General features: G+C 38.8%; 1 protein-coding gene across 1 annotated transcript in view; it reads left to right on the top strand.

The window, feature by feature from the left end:
* PSD3 (pleckstrin and Sec7 domain containing 3) overlaps nucleotides 1–19793 on the top strand; it is a 311983-nt gene that overhangs the window by 262381 nt on the left and 29809 nt on the right. The window contains exon 10 of the mRNA XM_045535247.1: nucleotides 18073–18230. Within this exon, the coding sequence (XP_045391203.1) occupies nucleotides 18073–18230 (158 nt within the window). The remainder of the gene's footprint in view (nucleotides 1–18072; nucleotides 18231–19793) is intronic.

Here is a 19793-nt window from a genome sequence, read left to right as displayed (position 1 = left end):
AAACACCATCTCCACTAAAAATAGAAAAATTAGCTGGGCATGGTGGCACGCACTTGTATCCCTGCCACTTGGAAGGCTAAGGCAGGAGAATTGTTTGAGCCCAGGAGTTTAGGGTTGCAGTGAGCTATGATGATGCCACTGTACTCCAGCCCCAGCAACAGAGTAAGACCCTGTCTCAAAAAATAAAAAAAAAAGTTCTTAGTTTTGTTGATTTTTTTTCTACTGATTTTGTCTTCTATTGCATTCATTTTTGCTCTAACCTTTATTTATTCCTTCCTCTGCTTTGTGATTAGTTTGTTCTTTATTGTCTAGTTTCTTTAGGTGTAAAATTACGTTGTTTATTTAAGATCTTATTTTTAAATGTAGGTGTTTATTGCTATAAACTACCTTGTTGGTACGGCTTTTGTTGCATCCTACAAGTTTTAATGTATTGTGTGTCCATCTTTATTTGTCTCAAGTTATTTTCAAATTTCCAATTTTTTTTTTTTACTCAGTTGTTCAAAAGTTTGGTGTTTAATTTCAAAGTATGTGTGAACTCTCCAGTTTTCCTTCTGCTATTAACTTCTAGTTTCATTCCACTGTGGTTAGAAAACATGCCTGGTATGATTTCAGTCTCTTAAATTTGTTAAGTCTTGTTTTGTACCCTAACATGTGATCTGTCCTGGAGAAAGTTTCATGTACACTTGAATGTATATATTGTTGCTATTGGGTGGAATGTTCTATATGTGTATGCTAGGTACATTTGGCCTATAGTGTCATTAAAGTTTTCCATTTCCTTATTGATCTTCTTTCTGTCTGGATGCTCTATACATTATTGAGAGTGGAATGTGGAAATCTATTACTGTGTTTGTAGCTTCTCCCTCCAGTTCTGTCAATGTTTGCTGCACGTATTCGGGTACTCTGCTGTTGGATGCATATATATTCATAGCTATTATATCTTCCTAGTAAACTGACTCTTTTATCATTGTATAATATCCTACTTTGTCTCTTTTGACAATTTTTTTAAATTTTATTTTTGTTTTTGTTTTGGGGATTATTTATTTATTAGTGCCTCTGGGTAGAGATCTTTTGACAGTTTTTAATTTGAAGTCTATTTTATCTGATGTAAGTGTAACCACCCCCTGTTCTCTTTTAGTTACCATTTGCATAGAATATCTTTTTCATCATTTCACTCTCAGTCTTGTGTGTCTCTAAATCTAACACGAGTCTCTTGGGGGCAGTGTATAGTTGGGTCCCTCTTTTTCTTTTGTCCATTCAGCCACTCTGTCTTTTGATTGAGGAGTTTAATCCATTTAAGGAAGGACTTAGTGTTGCCATTTTATTTGTTTTCTGTCTTGTCACTTTTTTACTTTCCTTTCCTCTTTTGAGTATTTCTTTGTATTTTTTTTTTGTATTGACATTTGTTTATTCCTTTCTCGTTTCCTTTTGTGTATCTTATTGGTTTTTTTTCTTAATGTGGTTACCATGGGGCTTATACAAAACATAAGAATCTATTTTAAGCTGATAACTTAAGTCGCATACCACAACTACACTTCTCCTCCACGTAGACACACTTTGTTATTTGATGTCACAAATTACATCTTTTCTATTGTGTTTCCCTTAGTATAATTTATAATTAGAAGCATTTTACACTTTTGTTTTCTAATTTCCAAGGCAAAATTAAGTGATTTATTTCCAATTATTATTATATAATAAAGTATTGTGTATTTTTCTATATACAGTCAGCTCTCTTTATCAGTGGGTTCCACATTCCACATTCAACCCAAAAATATTTCACTAAGTTCCAAAAAGCAAAACTTGGCTTTTCTGCATATCAAGTGCTATGTTGAATCGACACCAATGAAGAGATGTGTAGGCATTGTAGGTGTTGTGTTACTCAGGCTGGTCTCAAACTTCTAGTTTCAAGTGATCCTCCTGCCTCAGCCTCCCAAAGTGCTGAGATTACAGGCATGAGCTACTGCGCAGCCTATTTTGAATTTTTTGTCAGGTAATTCATATCCTTCATTTCTGTAGATTTATTTTTTCCATTGGACCATATTTTCCTGTTTCTTCTGTCTTTTGTAACTCTGTAGAGATCAGTACATTTCAAGAAACAGCCAGCTCTCCCAGTTTAGAAACTGGCTTCATACAGGGGGAGACCCTCATTAATCATCCTGGCTAGACCTCTGAATCCTTTTTCAGGGGCTGTGACTTCTCTAGGCCTGTGCATGGCAATTTCTCAATTAGAGAGGCTTGCCAATTTTGTTTTCAGGAATTCATATTCCTTGTACCCTCCAATTTCTGGCTACAGCCCTGCAAGTTATGTGGTCCCACAGCAGCAAGCTACCCAGCTCTCCTTTATTCTAAGCACCCACCGGGCACCCAGTGTAAGCCAGCTCCCCATCAATGCCCTAAATCAGGTGAGTCAATACCAGCCCTCTAAAAAGCCAGAACAATGGATGCATTTCTGCTTCTCTCCCTCCCTCCCAAGGGGGGAATCTTAGTTGTGTGCATTTTCCCAATTTTGCTAAGCTTGCCAGCCACAGCAAGCCACCTGTCTCTCTACTCTGTTCTCAGAGGCCCCCAGGCATCCAAACTGTGCTGATTCTGCTAGCACTTTGAATGAGGTGAGGCAGAAACTAGCCCCTTGGCTAGCCTCTGAAGAGCTGGCCACACACTGTACTCCTCTTCCTCCCTCCCTAGGAAGAAGCCTCAGGTTGAGTTCCTTCCTCCCAGGTCTACCAAGAAATGGAGACAATTTTTTATATTCTTAGATTATCCATGCTCTTAGGTGGCCAGATATCTTGTATTGTCTTTGTTTCCCTGTGGAACCAGCACAGCTTCTAATTGTAAATCGACTGCTCTGGCCTCCACCAAATCAGCATGCATATGCCTGCTAGGCCCACGCTAGTCCTTTCAACTAGCTTTGTCTCTGCAGGAAGGAACCCTTTGAAATTAAATTTCACAGGTCACAGCTGTTTCCCCAGCATAAATCCCATTCTCTTGGCTCACTTTTCCATTTTCTCTAGAATCTCTATAAGGGGCACAGCTGTCTTTGGCAAAACCATTTCTTTGAATACCTAGCCACAGGATTTCCACCCACTCTGTCTCAGGGTGCGCCTGGGAAGAGAAAAATGCTCTTGCGTTCAACATTTGAGAGAAGTGACGCAAAGAGAGATGCTGTTTCCAAGTCCCCGGCTTTTCCTAGCTTGTTCTCGTCTCCCTCATATAAGTACAGTGGGAGTTTGAGTCATCCCGATACAGCTAAACATTGACGAGGGAACAACTTTGTAAACTTTGAAGCTTCAGCTTCAATTTGGATTAGAGCTTCAAGAGGATTACTTCTCCAGATTGATGTTACCTCTGGAGTGTGGCAGATGTGCAGTTAGGAAAAGTTGGGTGAAACTGCTTTTATAAAGAGGAAAAATTTGACACTGAGGAAATTAAATATTTTTATAAGAAAGTGAAAAATAGAGTTTGGGTTATCTATCAGGTTCCTATTTCATTTCAATCAATGAAATAAATGGCTGTAAAGTGTCTACTTAGGAGAACAGTATGCCTGTAAAAGGGAGCCATGGTTTGTAACCAGTCTCTACTCTCTTACTGTTGTCAATGCTCTTTTTTTAAAAAGAAAAAAAAATGTCACAAATGCTTGAAATCTCAACCAGTAATCAATTAATATCTGTTCCCAGGAACCTCACACAAATCCTAGAGACTAGTTCATCAATCATTGGAAGCTTGATCTTAGAAGGCCTGGGTCTTGTATGGATGTATCTACCTGATTCTTTAAATTAGTTTCTTCCTGATTTGTAACATTAACAAGCAAGAAGGCAAATGGACCATACAAATGTGAAGACCCTGTGGGCATCTACATGTGAAAATGCCAAGCACTGTGAAGTCAATAGCCTGTTGCTGAGCAGAGCTTTGCTTCCGAGTGTCCTTTGGGGGTATCGAGCTGCCCACCAGAAACAACAGGAATAAGTACTTGGACTTCATCTCAGAATTACCCCGGGGTTATATAGTGTGTTGGAGGCTCAGTACTGATGATAGTTGTGTCCTGCAGAAGGCTTCTAATGTCCCATTGCTGGTTAATCTGTCACCCTGCTGCAAGCCTAATGTGCCAGCACATGATGGCAGATGCTACACAAAAAGTAAATTATATAGTCGCAAGGCGATTTGGGGTTTGTACGGTTTGGGTTTCATATCCTCCCATAGCTATTTAGAGTTTATCACATGTCAGGTACTGTGCAAAATTGTGGGCTTCCAAAGATGACTAACATCCAGTCCCTGCCTACATATATCTCACAAAATAGGGGGAAAACAGGTAAATTGAGCATTCACCAAACAATGGGATAAATTAATAGAGGTGCGGAAAAGTCTTTCTGAAGAGGGCCACCGAGCATGCTTGCAAATGTCAGAGGATGCATCCCTGAGGAGTTAAGACACTGCAGCTGATGGCTGGAGCATGAGCAGGAGTTGTCCAGGCAGGCAAGGCAAGAAAGAGCATTTTAGCCAGAGAAGGAGAAAAATAACAGATCAGCGAGAATGTGACATGTTCAAAGAATGGAAAACAGCTTTTCACGTTTGAATTATAGGATGGATGAGGAGTAGCAAGCCGTAGAAAGATGATGAAAAATTACATCTCAAACAGTGAGTATGTCATGAAAATTAAAGAGATGGTGTCACAGTGTCGTAAACTGTCCAGTTTACAAAAGAAGCTGTTTTCTTCCTTGAAGGAATTTCAAGCTCTTTGAGTCTGAGGTCACTGCTGCTCCCACCTATCTATACCCAGGTGCTCAAAGGACTGAGCTGGCATTGTCCCCCATGCTAGGCAGCCCTCCTCACACACCTGCCAGGTGAGGCGTGTGCCCTAGGAGTGGCACATTGCTCTCCCCTCTGTGCTCTCGGAATGCCAATAGCAACACTCCTGGGATTCGAGCAAAGCTGGGAAGGTCACCCCTTCTTCCTGCCCTTCTTCAGTCGGTTCTCCACTATTTGAGAAAAGGGGTAATGAAAAAAGTCCCACCTTTCCCCTACCAGGGGTGGGGAAACCTGCAGCCTTGGGATCACATGGGGCCTTCTGGATCCTTGAGTGTGGCCTTTTGACTGAATCCAAATTTTACAGAACAAATCCATCAAAAGGGATTTGTTCTGTGAAGTATTGATGCGGTCGAAGAGCCACACTTGGGGATCTGGAGGGCCACATCAGTGTGGCAAAGACTCACTTACTCAGCCTCCTGTGTGACAGGGGCTATGCCAGGTGTGGGGATGCAGAGATCACAGGAGCTGGCATCTGTCCTTTAGGCCCTCGCTAGCTCACTTGGGTTCTGTATTCATTCTCTCATTTGTTCTTTCTTTTTCACACCTTTCTGTTCCATATCAATTCCTCAGGAGCAAGGATTCCTGTCCAAAAGATGCCAGGAAGTCCTCCCTCCTGAGTTCCCTCCATTTTCCCCAGGTGGGCAGGCACTCCGTCACTGCCCCAGCCCCCTGCCACTGCCGGTGCACTGTCTCCTAAATGAGGGAGGTAGTCTTGCCCGAGAAGGAAGCAGGGCCTCCGCTGCCTTGGTTAAGTGAATCAGGTGCGTCTCCTAAAGAGGCCATGATGACCAGCAACCCACTCCTTTAAGGACTACCTTCCCTTGGCTGTAAACACATACATCACACACACATACACAAAAACTTCCCCACTGGAGTAGCAATCTATTTAGGGTCTCATTTCATCGTTAATTTCTCATCAATTACTTTTAAGCCTTTCATCAAGACTTCTCAACTATGAAATAGCCTGTAATGATTTTTACCCAGATATTAATAGAACAATTCAATTAGCATTTCTTCAATAAGAGTGGAGAGTAATAGCAAAAGCTTCCTCCTCCAGAACAAAATAAACAAAAAACAACAACAGTCATCAGAAGGAGAAGCAGACACAGCCAAAATCCTACTGGAAGGAACCCCAAGTCCTGGCAGTCTCTGTGCACTCAGCCTCCTTCCCTGCTCCCATCCCAGCCAGACAGAAGCTTGCTGCAAAGGTTTTTGGCCCCTCCTATAGGAAATTGAAGAGTTAATAAATAATAACCTCAAGTTATTATTGCCTCTCAAGTTTAAAACCCACTCTATCGGTCACGTGCCTCCTGAACACACAATATGAACAGCCTGTTGGGCATTAAAATGACAGCTCTGCTAGGCTGGGGATCTCTCTCCTTGGCTTCCTCCGATCCTCCTAGGAAAATGTGTCTCTTGGAAGAATACTAGAGACTCTTCCAGAAAAGGAGTCATACCCTGAAGAGTGTGGAGAGTCATACTCCAAAAAGCAGACATATCTTGTCAAACGCCAAGTCCGTCACTTAACTAATTTCTGATTTGGAGCAGTTCATTATCCTCTCTGATCCTCAACTCATTCATTCGTAAAATGGGGAGAAATGGTGCTGCATGATCAATGTAAAGGATTTTTTAAATATATGAAAAATGTGTCTATTATACATTAGGTTAATAGTGAATATTGATTCCCTTCCTAATGACTCATAAGAAGTTGAGAGTATTTTTTTCTTTTAGTCCTTTCCTGATCCTTGTAAATCTCGTGAGGAGTAAAGTGACTACCTCAGACTTTTCCCCCTGTCTTTTCACAACCCTCCAACAGCAGTCTGTGCGATGAAATGATGAAGAGCAAGTTAGGCCATCTCAGCCATCCAAATACAGGCCCTTTTCCTCTGTGCTAGCTTTATTGAAGATTAAGTAATTCCTTCCAGCCTTTCTTTCCACTTCAGATCAGAGACAGTCAGAAGCCTCCATAGATCCTCCTAGGACCACATAAGGAGTAATAGGCAAGGCAGAGGCTTCGTGTTCTGGAGTTAGCCATGTGCCACTAGTCAGAGATACCATGTCGACCTTTGATCCTCATTCCCGTAGACACTAGTTATATATGTGACATGAGTTCTGCATGCTTGGCGTCCACTTAGAGGGAATTTACCAAAAGTCAGATACGTGTTTCTTGTCACCCTCCCACTGCCCCAAGTCCTGGAAGTTTAGATACTCCCTGACTTGGGTCCTCTCTTCTATGAAAAAACAAGCCCTATACTCTACACGCTCACTTCATAGGGCAAAAAACATGAAACAAGTAAGCAATAGGAGCCCTCCACCTTGTTGAAGGGGCACTCCAGAGCAATATTCCTGTATTTAAAAAAAAAAAAAACATATATCTTTGCAGAGTGTTGCTTTATATCTACTATCTAAAAAGATAAACAGTCCCAGGTCACAGCATCATACATCACAAATGTAGGAAACAGCTTGGCAGATTTCCTGAGCCGGCTGACTTCAGTGATCATTCAGCCAGAAATAAGACTGGCTTGTCAATATGATATAGTTTTGAGGGTACTTTTTGCATCTGAGCTTCACTACTTCATAGAAGGATATTGTCCCTTTTTTTTTTTTAATTGAGAAGCTGAGCCTCAAAGCTTGATTCCCCTTCTCAGGATTGTAAAGGTGGTAGTAACCAAGCTAGTGTTTTTCCATTAGGCTATTCTCAGATTAACACTAAAGCTCTAGTGTGTGAGCTAATTACTGCAAGTTTAAAACAAGCTGTTGGAGGGGGGGGCCTGTCTCTGACTTCTATGTCTTCACCCAGATTTAAGTAACTTTTGGCTAATACATAGCAAATGTGCAGTAACTTACTTCCTTTTCCTTTAACCTCCTGCTTTAGTGAGGACTGGTGGGTTCCGCCTCTCTCGTTGCATTCCCCTGACTCTAGCCACTCTTGCACGGGAATAGGAGACTGTCTCTAATCATCTGCTATAATTAGAGTAAGTAAACTTTGAGATTTTCTAACATAGTCCTTTTTCAGGTATTCTTCCCATTCCCAGAAACCATGAAATGTGAAAATGTCAATATCCCAACCATGTCCTAACTCTTAGATTGATACTTAAAAGTGCCTCACATATCTGCTGAACTTGGGCTAATGAGCTACCATTCTGGTACAGAGGGCCGTAATGCTAGTTAGGGAGCAAATCAGTAATGAATGCATCTATAAGATTAGAAGTCTGCTCGTTTTTTAGAATGTTATACATTAGAGAGATCATTGTGAGCAAGATCTGGTTCCTAAAGGAGCTTATGTTCTGTCGGAGGAGAGTAACGAATACAAAAAGCCAATTCAGTGCAATTTGGTAAATACTACAAAGGGAAGTGTGCTATGGAAACACATTTAGAAGGGTACTTAACTGAGCCTTAGGAAGAGAAGGGAAGATCATGAAAGGAAGGATTCATGAACAAAGTGATATCTAAGCCTACACTTAGAAAACAGACGTTAGTCACATGGGGCATTCGGACAGACACAACCCTGTGTGGATGCCTGGATGTGAAAAACCACTGCACATCAGAGGAGCTGCAGGTTCAGTGCTCGGGGCAGATTATGAAGAGCTTAGAAAGCCACGTTAAAGAGTTGAGACTTTATTTTAGAGCAATGTGAAGCTATCAAAGGGTTTTAAATGGGAAATGACAAGATCATATATTTTAGAAAGATCCATCTGCCTACAGGATGGAGAATGAATGGAAAGCAGATTGGATCAGAGACATAGAGACCAGATTAGCTTGAACTAGGGTAAGGGGTAACAGGGAAGGAGAAACATAGTCTAACTGTGGAGTTCTGTTTGACCTGTTGAATTCCATGTGTCTGTGGAATAATAAATCAGTCATCCCCAAGCAATTAATTATGCATATTCAGATCTGGAGCCAAGGAGGGAACCCAGAAATACAGATCTGGAGAGTCAGCAACAAGTAGTTGATAATTTAACCCATGGGAGTAGATGAGGCTGCTGAGAGTTTGTCAAGGGAGGACAAGATGGAGCACAGACCAGTGGAACATAGACACTGAAGACAAGTGAGCAAGAGACACAGTGGTGCCACTGGCACCAAGGGCTGATGGAAATGTCCCACGCTGTGAAAAGGTAAGATAGGATTTGGAAAGTGCCACATGAATTCAGCAACCCGGAAATTACTGATAAAGTAGTTTCGGTGGAGTGGTGGGTGTAGAAGGCAGATTGGAGAGTTGAAGAGACACAAGCAGGGAGTATATAGACAATGACTTTCAAGAAGCTTCACATAGTTCCCATGGTGATCTTCCCTCTGCTCCTCCTTTTCTGATGTCCCCCTTCCCGTGACTTCTGTAAATAATAAGTCCCCAATGTCTATCTAATTTCTGTTGAATCTCTCCTCTTTCCTGTTATTGATTTCTCTGTAAAGTAAAACAAGTCCTTGTCACTTTTCCTTTCCCCTAGACAGTTTCTGACATTATCCAGGGCTCCTGTTTTGCCTCTCTGGGTTGCACGCAGTCTTCCTCATCACCAGTCACCTCATTTCCTTTTCTGGCCTCCTCACTTGATGTTCCTTAGTCACATTTCCCTGTAACTTGCAAGCAAAGAGTAAATCCACAGAGTGTCATGATAGTAATGCCTGACCCATTTACAAAATGTCGTATTAGGAGCTATGCAAGAAATAAACAGTGTCTCCTTCCTGAAAGAGCTTGGGCTTACAGTGTAGGTGAGAAGACCAATTTTCTGCAATGAATGGCTGCTGAACTCTTAAAATCAGCTCATGAAAAAGCACCGGTTAACATGATGCAAGCCAAGTGTATGGGTGAGGATTGGGGGGAAAAAAATGGGCGAATGGAATGAATTTGGGCAAATAGCTGATTCCAGTTTCTAGAACTCTCTGAGGTAGAGCCTGTGAAATACAACACCAGCATAGGGGCTCATTTAAATATTTGCACATTCAAAACTATTCCAAAGTCCAAGTACCAGTGATGAACAGGCACAATAAGACATTTATGGTAGGGTGGTTCTGTCTTACAGCTGAGTAAAAACACACTCCTGTCCTTGTATCCTTGTTTTTTCTCATACCTGCAAGCGCCCCTGAACCCAAGAAGCTCCTGCTATTGGAATATAAAATGTTCATGGCAGACAAGTCCAATATTATCATTTTAATGTAATACTCCTAGTTCATATATACTTTAAAACTTAGAAACTTCTATGAATTGATGATAAAAATGATCAAATTCATGTTAGTCTTGATGATCCATCATTGTTGACATTTGGATATTAACTTTGTATCCATTTTGTTAACAGTGAGTGAGTCATCTGCTTGCTCACACAAGCCTTTGCTATCGCTTCGCTTTGAAAGTTCTCTCTTGGTTTCTATAATATCATGGGCTTTGTGTCTGTTCCTGCCAGCCTTTGCCCCTTTCTTGAAAGTATTTTGGTAAGATTTATGGTGGTATTGTTGTTGCAGGTCTGGTTGTCACAAAACTGAACTACCCTAAAGATAGACAGTCAAGTGACTGCTGGGCGGGTAAGAGTGATGGGTGTGGGCGGCTGGTTAGTGGATGGCAGTGAATTACTGAGAGTTTGGCAACTCATTATTCTGTTCTGCAGAGCAGGCTCTTGAGAATCTTCATATCTTTTCTCTTTAGAGTCTAGAAAACAGCTGGTTCGAACCTGAATCTATGTGCTTTTACCATGTCTTTAGAAAGTGAAAAATCAGTTCATGATCTAAAAATTCAGTTTGTTATCACAATATACTGGTAACTCTTCCATCCTCCATGCAAAATCTCTTCATTCTTTGGATCACTTGGAAAAGAGATTTGTTCCAGCTGCCTATATGGTTTTTTAAAAGTTCAGTTGGAAAGAGAGTTTTTGCAGTTTCAGCTATAGGGTGAGCCTAGGCCAGGCACAAGGAAGCCACTGAAAATTGAAGGCTTCCCAGACTGCGGGGATGGCAGCCCCAAATACATGCTTAGTTGAGTGATGAGCCAAAAGGTGTTTTCATTTGACTTGCTGTTACTCAGAGCTTCCAGATTTATGGAAACAGCACTTTCTGTGTTGCCTGATAAAACAGGAAGAATAAACATAAATGATTTTTAGAAAGATACCTAACCAGACATATTTAGAATTTAAAAAGTCATCAAATTATGAAAAATGCTTTTAATGCCATTTTTAAAATCAGGAGTTAATAGACAATTTAGGACCCAGTTTACTTTATTGACTTCTGTATTAGTATCCTCACAGCTTCAAGCAAGGATATGGTCTTGGTTCTGCTTTCTATCTTCCCAGTGGAAATCAAGACCATTTCAACCTTGCTTTAAATTGTTTTAATTACTGTAACAATTTTACCCTGTTTAACAAGGCATGAAGTAAATAATAATATTTATTTACTTACTTATTTTTGGAGACAGGGTCTCACTCTTTCACCCAGGCTGGAATGCAGTGGTGCAATCATAGCTCAATGTGCCCTCCAACTCCTGGGCTCCAGCGATCCTCCTGCCCCAGCCTCTCGAGTAGCTGGGACTACAGGCATATGCCACCATGCCTGGCTAATTTTTAGATTTTTTTGTAGAGACAGGATCTCACTGTGTTGCCCAGGCTGATCTCAAACTCCTGGCCTCAAGCAATCCTCCTACCTTGGCCTCCCAAAGCACTAGGATTACAAGCATGACCCACCATACCTAGCCAATGATATTTCAAAAAGTGGAATCTGAGTATATTTTTAACTGATATTGATGAATTTCAATTGAGATCTGGTCACTTTCCAAATTTTACTTTATATTCACCTGAAAGTACAAATTTTCCAGAGTTGATACCAATTATTTGTACATATGTAGGTGTTTTTAGTGTTATTGTGTTATGATGTGATTTCACAAGACGTTTAATTAACAAGCTTCTCAGGAAAAAAAGAAAGCTTTTCATTTTGTGCTTTAAATGAATTTAAAATAAATAGCGTTGTGAAATCACATTCTTGTTGCTTATTAGGATGATATAGTGTCTAATGAATCATATTACATAAAAAGATGTAGATTACAGGGAACAGAATAAAATGTTTTTAGTCATCATTTTCACCCTTCATTTGTTTGAGAAAATGGGTAGTAATTAGATGTCACAGAGCATTTTCTTTTCTTACAGAAAATTTCTTGATTGGATTTATCTTGCTCTCTGTTTCACATTTAGTTTGTACAGCAAATAGTCCTAGGTTTCAAATGGTTTGATTACGATAATTTATCTCTTATTTGTTCCCAATTTTGTCATTTAAACACCATCTTCTACTTTGAGTAGTGAACAGTAAAGATGTCAGAATGAACTCCGTAGGATAAAGGCATTTCTTTTTATCCAATTGTCATTCCTAGTATTTCCACTCTACCCTGCCAGCTAGCATTTATTTAATGCTTACTGTATGCTGTGAATATTACCAAGAGTTTAAAAAACAATATCACATTTAATTTACAACTCTGAGTAGAAATATTGTCACTACTTCTCAGTTGAGGAAACTGAAGCCTAATGAGTTTAACCTGTGTAAGGGTTTTGCTCATTTTTTGTGGACTTGGAGCTTCATTTTCTAGTAGGAATTCAGAATGCTGAAAATAAGATTTGTATTTTGCCTTTTTTAAAAAAATGGTAAAATTGGTATTATTATCAACTGGAAAAGTGGAAGCTTCTTAAACTTAAAAGTCATTGACTTTAGTTTAGCCCTAATTAAATAGATCCTTTCTTCCCTGTGTAGTGTTTTCCTTCCATTGTAAGGTAAACTGGTATCTTAGAGTTTAGGATGCTGCCTTGGAATAAAAAGTTCCCTTTAAAGACAATGCCACAATTCCCCAAGGTGACAGTTACTGTTAGCCTTTATTGAGACCTGTAATAAATGTTACATTTTAAAAATTTTTGCACTTTTAAAAACAGTCTAAGACTGCCATCCTTTAAGCTTGGTTTTAAATAAAAATATCAGAGAGAATATGCTCCAAGAATATTTATAGTGGCTCCAAGTGCAGAGGTCTAAGTCAGCCATTATTAATAGCTACCAACTGGTCTTGTGTTTCCTATTCACCTATAGCAATTTGTTAGACATCATGTAGGAGTTGAGACTATAAGAGTAGTTGGGGCAATCCAAGGGTACTTATGCAATGAGAAAGGAAGGAGGAAGGATGAACATTTGAAGGGCAACCTGAGGGGGAGATAGCAAAGTAATGATCAGAGAGGTAGGAGAGGAGGCAGGAGAGTATTGTAACAAGAAGCCAAGGAAGAATTTCAAAAATATTGTTGATTTTTTTCATGTACTATAAGATGAGAAATGAAAAGACTCCATTGAATTTTACAATTAGGAGGTTCATTGCTGACCTTTGCCAGAGCAGTTTCACTGAAGTATAGAAATGAGCTCCAGGCTGCAGTGGGTTAAAGATTAAACTGGAAGAGAATAAAACAGTTAATGTGGATTGTTAACTCATCAGATATGAAGGAAAAGAGAGAGATGGCAGTTAGCAGAGAGAATGATATTCAGGAGGGACTGTTATCTTAACAAAGATAATAGAGGCCTTGATTATATTTATAAGCTGTGGGGAAGAAGCCAGCAGATAAAGAATGATTTAAAATACAGAAGAAAGATAATAAGCAATGAAACAGGGCCCTAGAAAAGGTTGATGGAGATTGATCTGTGAGCACAGGATTCCACTGTTGTTGAAGGAAAAAGGTAAAAGAGCTCACAAAATATAGGCGTTTACAGGGCATACAGGCAGAAAGTTTCATATTTTCATGTTTGACTTTGTAGAATACAAGGTTAATCTATATGCTACTAGGAAATACATTATTAGTAATTATGCCAGCTAGCATTTATTTAATGCTTACTGTATGCTGTGAATATTACCAAGAGTTTAAAAAACAATATCACATTTAATTTACAACTCTGAGTAGAAATATTGTCACTACTTCTCAGTTGAGGAAACTGAAGCCTAATGAGTTTAACCTGTGTAAGGGCATAAAGACATTATGTATCAGTTCACAATTGCACAGATGTGGAAACAACCCAAGTGCCCATCAGTACATGAGTGGATTAATAAAATGTGGTCTATGTATACCATGGAGTACTATTCAGCCACAAGAAACAATGATGATATAGCACCTCCTGTATTATCCTGGATAGAGCTGGAACCCATGCTACTAAGGGAAGTATCCCAAGAATGGAAAAATAAGCACGAGTAACATTCATTGGGTGTCGGGTAGATGGGGGGGTAATACATACATAATAACTGCGATGTGCACCGTCTAGGGGATGGACACGCTTGAAGCTCTGACTCAGGGTGGGGCAAGGGCAATACACGTAACCTAAACATTTATACCCCCATAATATGCTGAAATAAAAAAGAAAAAAAAATTAGGTATCAGAACTAGTCATTTGAACCTGGATGGTTCTAACTCCAGGCACCTGTGCTTTTAGCCACAGTTGCGGTAAGTTAGGGTGTTGTGTGCATTTGACAGAATGGACCAGGTTATCGTGGGTGTGTAAAAGAATTGTTGGTTGGCACTGGGTACAATGAAAGGTGGAGATCTGGAGTCTGCAGTAGCTCCAGCGTGCACAACTGCGTTGACTGCCTCCATCAGCAGTTACTAGCCCATGTGAATGATCACGTAAGGGAGCATTAGAGTGGGATTTTTTTAGTTTCAGATTGGATGGATGAGAAAATTAAGGCATAACCTAACAAAATCTCAGAATTCTGAGATTAAAGGGAAATACCTATGAGATTCTTAAGAGAAAAGACAAGAAAAGGAAAAAAGAATCAGACTGGCCATTGGACTTCTATTAAACCAGAAGCTGGAAGATGGTAGAATAGCATCTACAGAATATAAGTGAAATTAGTGAAAAGGATTGCAACTATCGTTCTATATCCAGTTCTATACCTGTCAGAGAAAATGAATGATATTTGAGAATAAAAATTAAATACTATATCACCTACATGAAGAAAATACTTGAGAGAAGAGAAAATGACAAAGGATGAGAATAGAGAAGTCAAGATGGAAAAAACGAAGAGGTTAGCAATGAAACATGGACACAATCTATGAGAATAAGGAGAAGGCTCAGAGGAGCATATAATCCAAGTGTAAAATAAGATTTCTTGGAACAGAAAATGCATAATACAAGATAATTTTAGTAAGACTGCAGAACAAAACATACTAAACTGTTTTGGCAAAACTTAGTATTAATGGGAAGAGGAGGGAGGGAAGTGAAAATATTTTTGAAAGACTTGTTGATGTGGGTGAAGAGTAGAGAAGTAGAGCATTTTCATGGGAGAAAGATTATTTTAAGTTTCCATCTTAAATGACTAAGCACTAAACAGGATAAAGAAGAACATTATAAAGTAATAAATGGCACATGGTTATAAGGAAGATAATAGTTATAAATCTAAGTGCACCAAACAATATAGCAACTAAACTATAAAACAAAAACTATTAGAAATTTGAGAAGAACTTGAAATACAATATAGTGCAAAAAGTCAATATACTTATCTCAAGGGGATAAACTGGTGAGGAAAAAATAGTGTAAGGACATAGAGGAATTTAATCAGTAAACTTGAATATAAATAAACTCTTGGCCGGGCGCGGTGGCTCACGCCTGTAATCCTAGCACTCTGGGAGGCCGAGGCGGGTAGATTGTTTGAGCTCAGGAGTTCGAGACCAGCCTAAGCAAGAGCGAGACCCCATCTCTACTAAAAATAGAAAGAAATTATCTGGCCAACTAAAATATATATATAGAAAAAATTAGCTGGGCATGGTGGCGCATGCCTGTAGTCCCAGCTACTCGGGAGGCTGAGGCAGGAGGATCGCTGAAGCCCAGGAGTTTGAGGTTGCTGTGAGCTAGGCTGATGCCACGGCACTCACTCTAGCCTGGGCAACAAAGTGAGACTATGTCTCAAAAAAAAATAATAATAAATAAATAAATAAACTCTTATTGCTCAAAGAATAAACTTCTTTTTGTATGTCCATGGAACATTCACAAAAATCAAACATGTAGTTGGCCACAAGAAAAACCTTAACAAATTTTGAGGTAAAATCGATTTTACAGACCACATTCTCTGCTTATAAGTGAATAAAATTATAAATATATCATGATAAATAACTAAAATTTTAGATACCTTAAATTTGAGAAACGTATTCCTTAATACTCCTAAGGTCAAAGAAGAGATCAAAAATTAAAGCCACAAACTATCTAGAAAGCAAAGAAAAAACATTCCCAAATAATGTTACACAGTGTAACCCATACTCAAAAGAAAAATCATAACCTTAAGTTCTTTCTTAATTAAAAAAGAAACATGAAAAACAAAAGAACTAAATAATCATGTTAAGAAATTCAAACAAAAAATAACCAAAAGAAGCTAGAGAAGAAGAATTAAGATGAAAGCTCAAATCATGGACCTAGAACATCAAAAAGGTACATACAAATTTCTACGCTGATGTTTGTGCAAACTCAAATATCAGGTGTGTCAGGGATCCGGATGTCTGGCAATGGAGGTACCACATAAATTCCTTGAAGGAAATTTTGGCCCTGGTCTTTTCTCCCCACTCCATTATTTATCTGCCTCACATTCCTGTCTGCAAAGTGGATGGTTACATTCTGTGGAAGGCCAGATATGGAAGGTTCTGTTAATATTACATTAATGGCATAATCGTAAGGCTGGAGGGGATTTTGCAGTCAGGCTACCTCCAGTTGAAACTTTTACTCTAATAAAAATGTTTCTGGAGGAGATTTGTGAATCTTTGGAATGCTAAGTCACTGAGAAAAATCTCATTTAAAAAGGACTAGAAAGACCTAAAAGCATAATTAGATTATAGTTTTATGAAGTGATGGGAATTATAGAACAGATACATGTAAATCTATTGTATTTAATTTTTTTATTCTTTCTTTATCATACCTTGAGAAGACTGTCATTGTTAACAGCAGTTCTTAACCTCTGAGGCTTGGTAAAATAAGACATGTCATTGCAATCCCGAAGTAGAAATGTTGTCATTTAATATTATAAATTTGGGTAATCTTTATATTACTACTAGTATTTACTTCATATTTTTGAAGGAAAACCTTTGCCTCTCAGCAACTGTCACTTTAAGGGTATTTTTGACTCGGTTTGAATTGATGGTAGTAGTACCTCGGAATTGCTTGATTGGTAGGAGAGGTAGAAGAGGGGAGGAGGTTTGGGGCATTGTAATTGGTTTTCTGAAAATTTGTAAAACCAGTCTGTGACAAGAGAACAGACAACATCTTTCTTTAGGCTTTTATTACTAATTAGAAGGTGGTGTGTGTGCTTACAGAAGAAATGCTAGTTTATTTAGCATCAAATCTTGTTTTTGATAAAATATGGTTAGGGGAGAGACAGGCATTAAACTCCAGAAAATATCTGCTGTAATAGTTTGTAGCTTATGCAATAGATAGGTAGTATATTTACACTGGATTTAGGGCTTTTTTAATTTTAATTAACCCAAGAACAACTAGAAATAATGGAATCAAATTTGTTTTAAATTCTAATTATTATTCTACCAGTTGTGATTTTTTTTTTTTAGTTGTGTTTGGAGGGATGCCCTACAGAAGAACCTTTATGAAGTCTGTGTATGAATTGTGTAGTTGATGTCCAAAGATAAAATTGCATACATATATGATACCTTCCTTTTTATGTAATTTTACCCATTTTTCAAGTTTATGATAATAGAGCTAAGCTGTCTTCGGATTCAGTAATCTTAATAATTTTCTTTTCTTTCAACAGAAGAGCTGGAGTAATCATTTTCTTTTACTGTTCATTTTCTTTGGATAATATTTGCCTAAAAACAAAGTAGCGGGAACATGTAGTGTCTTTAGAGCGAAGAAGACAATGTCATTGTTTTCACCACCAGTATATAATTCTGTTGATGAGTATCTGCCAGCTTTTGTTTTTAGCCATTTAATCCTGAAACCAAATCATGCTAACTATTGGACCAAGCCTCAATTCAAATCACTGTAAAATGCATGTGATAGATATTTCTGTCTTTGGCCTGCCTTAGCTATTTTACCTTAATTATTCTATATCAGCTTTTTTAAAATGCCTCTTAGGTATATGTATTTTCTCATTCTCAGCAAATTTTCAAACAATGTGATGTTCTATGACATCTATGAGTTTGCAAAGAGTTGCTTTTGCTCACCATTCATTTCATTTTTTCCATGGACTTTTATGGATTTTCTAAAAAAAATGAAAAAATTTATTTTTAGGTTTTAAAAAGAGAAGTTGAAATATGATCATGACTTTGTTTTGTTCCTATTCATTTGCAGGATGAATACAAGCCAGAAAAGGCCTTGTCTGAGGAGGACTTGAAAAACGCTGTGAGCGTGCACCACGCGCTGGCGTCCAAGGCCACGGACTACGAGAAGAAGCCAAATGTGTTCAAACTGAAAACTGCTGACTGGAGGGTCTTGCTTTTTCAAACCCAGTATGTTTTGTTGGTTTGGCTTTTATTTTGTTTTTTAATTCGTTTAGCACCACTTTATAGCAAGGAATAGAAACAGGCCCTGCAGGGGACATTCTTTGAGTTGGAGTCAAAGTCAAGAACTGGTTACGTTAGAGAGACAACTGCCAAGGAGACTAAACTACAAAATAGAAACCTTGCGTCCAGATTTTTGCATCTGCTATAGAGTAGCCCTGTGACTTTTAGTCAGCCACTTAGACCATCTTTGGATCTCAGTAATCCTCATCAATAAAAAATGAGGGTGTTAGTAGACAAGTTCTTTCACAACAAAAGTAAAATAGACCTGGATTCAAATCACCGTTTCCCTAGCTCTTCCTCCTAGCAAGTAATTTACCCTCTTTGAACATCAGCTTGTCACTCGTGTAGGGTGATAATGTTTATCTCATAGGGTTCTGGTGAGGATTAAATGAGATGAGTGTATATAATACTTCGCACAGAGCCTGGCATGTAGTAACTGTTCAGTAAATGTATATTTCCCCAAAATTTCCATTTTATTCTCTCATTTCTCTTTCCTCCTGAGCTACTGTAATCTGTGATTATACTAAAAGAAAAACATAAAATCCTGCTGTGAGCAAGGAAATGGGATGGATTGCCAGTCTAACGAGGAGTCCAGTGACAAAGGTCAAATTAGAATTAGAACATGCCACATGGAGAATTCTGGATTTGTGAAGTGAAAAACTGGATTTTGAGAACTGAACCTCTAGAACAGGAATTTTAATAGGGGTCACACACAGCATCGGTGTCAGTGGCAGGCAGTGTTAATCATTGCTTGAGCTTGACTTCAGAATCGCCCTCAACATAACACTGTCAGCTGACCCCATTAGACACTAGAATTAAAATTTGGTAGTGAACACAAGTATCTGCATGCCTGTTGATCAGAGCAATGTAATATCAAGAAAAGAGAAATGCAAACAAAGCAGGTACTCTCATAATTTGTGGATGTCAAACTTTTGAAGGTATAAAATTACTGACATTGGGTGAGGAGGCAGTTGTAAAGAAGCCAGTTACACAGGGTTTTGGGGTATTGGAATCGGACAGTTAACACCACAAAGGGCCCCGTAGCCAGAGGTGTAATTACAGTTATTAGGCATTAACTTTCAAATTGTTGTATGCTCAAATATTTTTTTTAAATCAAAAATACCAGATGTAATAACTAAGGAAATCTAATCCGAAGAAATTGATGGCAGATAACAGTCAATTGAAATAATGGAGCAACAGATCAGCCTAGAGGGGCATTTGGGCTGCCGTGAGGAGTCGGTTCGTAGTGTGGTTTCAGGTTATTGTTATTTCTCTCAGAGTAATCAGCAAAAGAAATGATTTTAGATTTGGCTGACATTTATTTCACTTTTTGTTTATTAATTATGCACATGGTAGATAATCTATGCTGGTTCAGGATCACTTCTGCCATTCATGTATGAATTCACAAAAATTAAGTGCTGTCAGTTTGGGGCTTTCTGGATATAATGACACAGAAATTAAAAATATCATGACATCAGATGATTTCCACCTCCTGTCAGGTGGTTGTTT

This window comes from Lemur catta, chromosome 22 (assembly GCF_020740605.2).
Source record: "Lemur catta isolate mLemCat1 chromosome 22, mLemCat1.pri, whole genome shotgun sequence".
In the NCBI taxonomy this organism is placed as follows: Eukaryota; Metazoa; Chordata; class Mammalia; order Primates; family Lemuridae; genus Lemur; species Lemur catta.
Note: the sequence above shows the minus strand (reverse complement) of the source record. Positions and strands in the feature narration are given on the sequence as shown.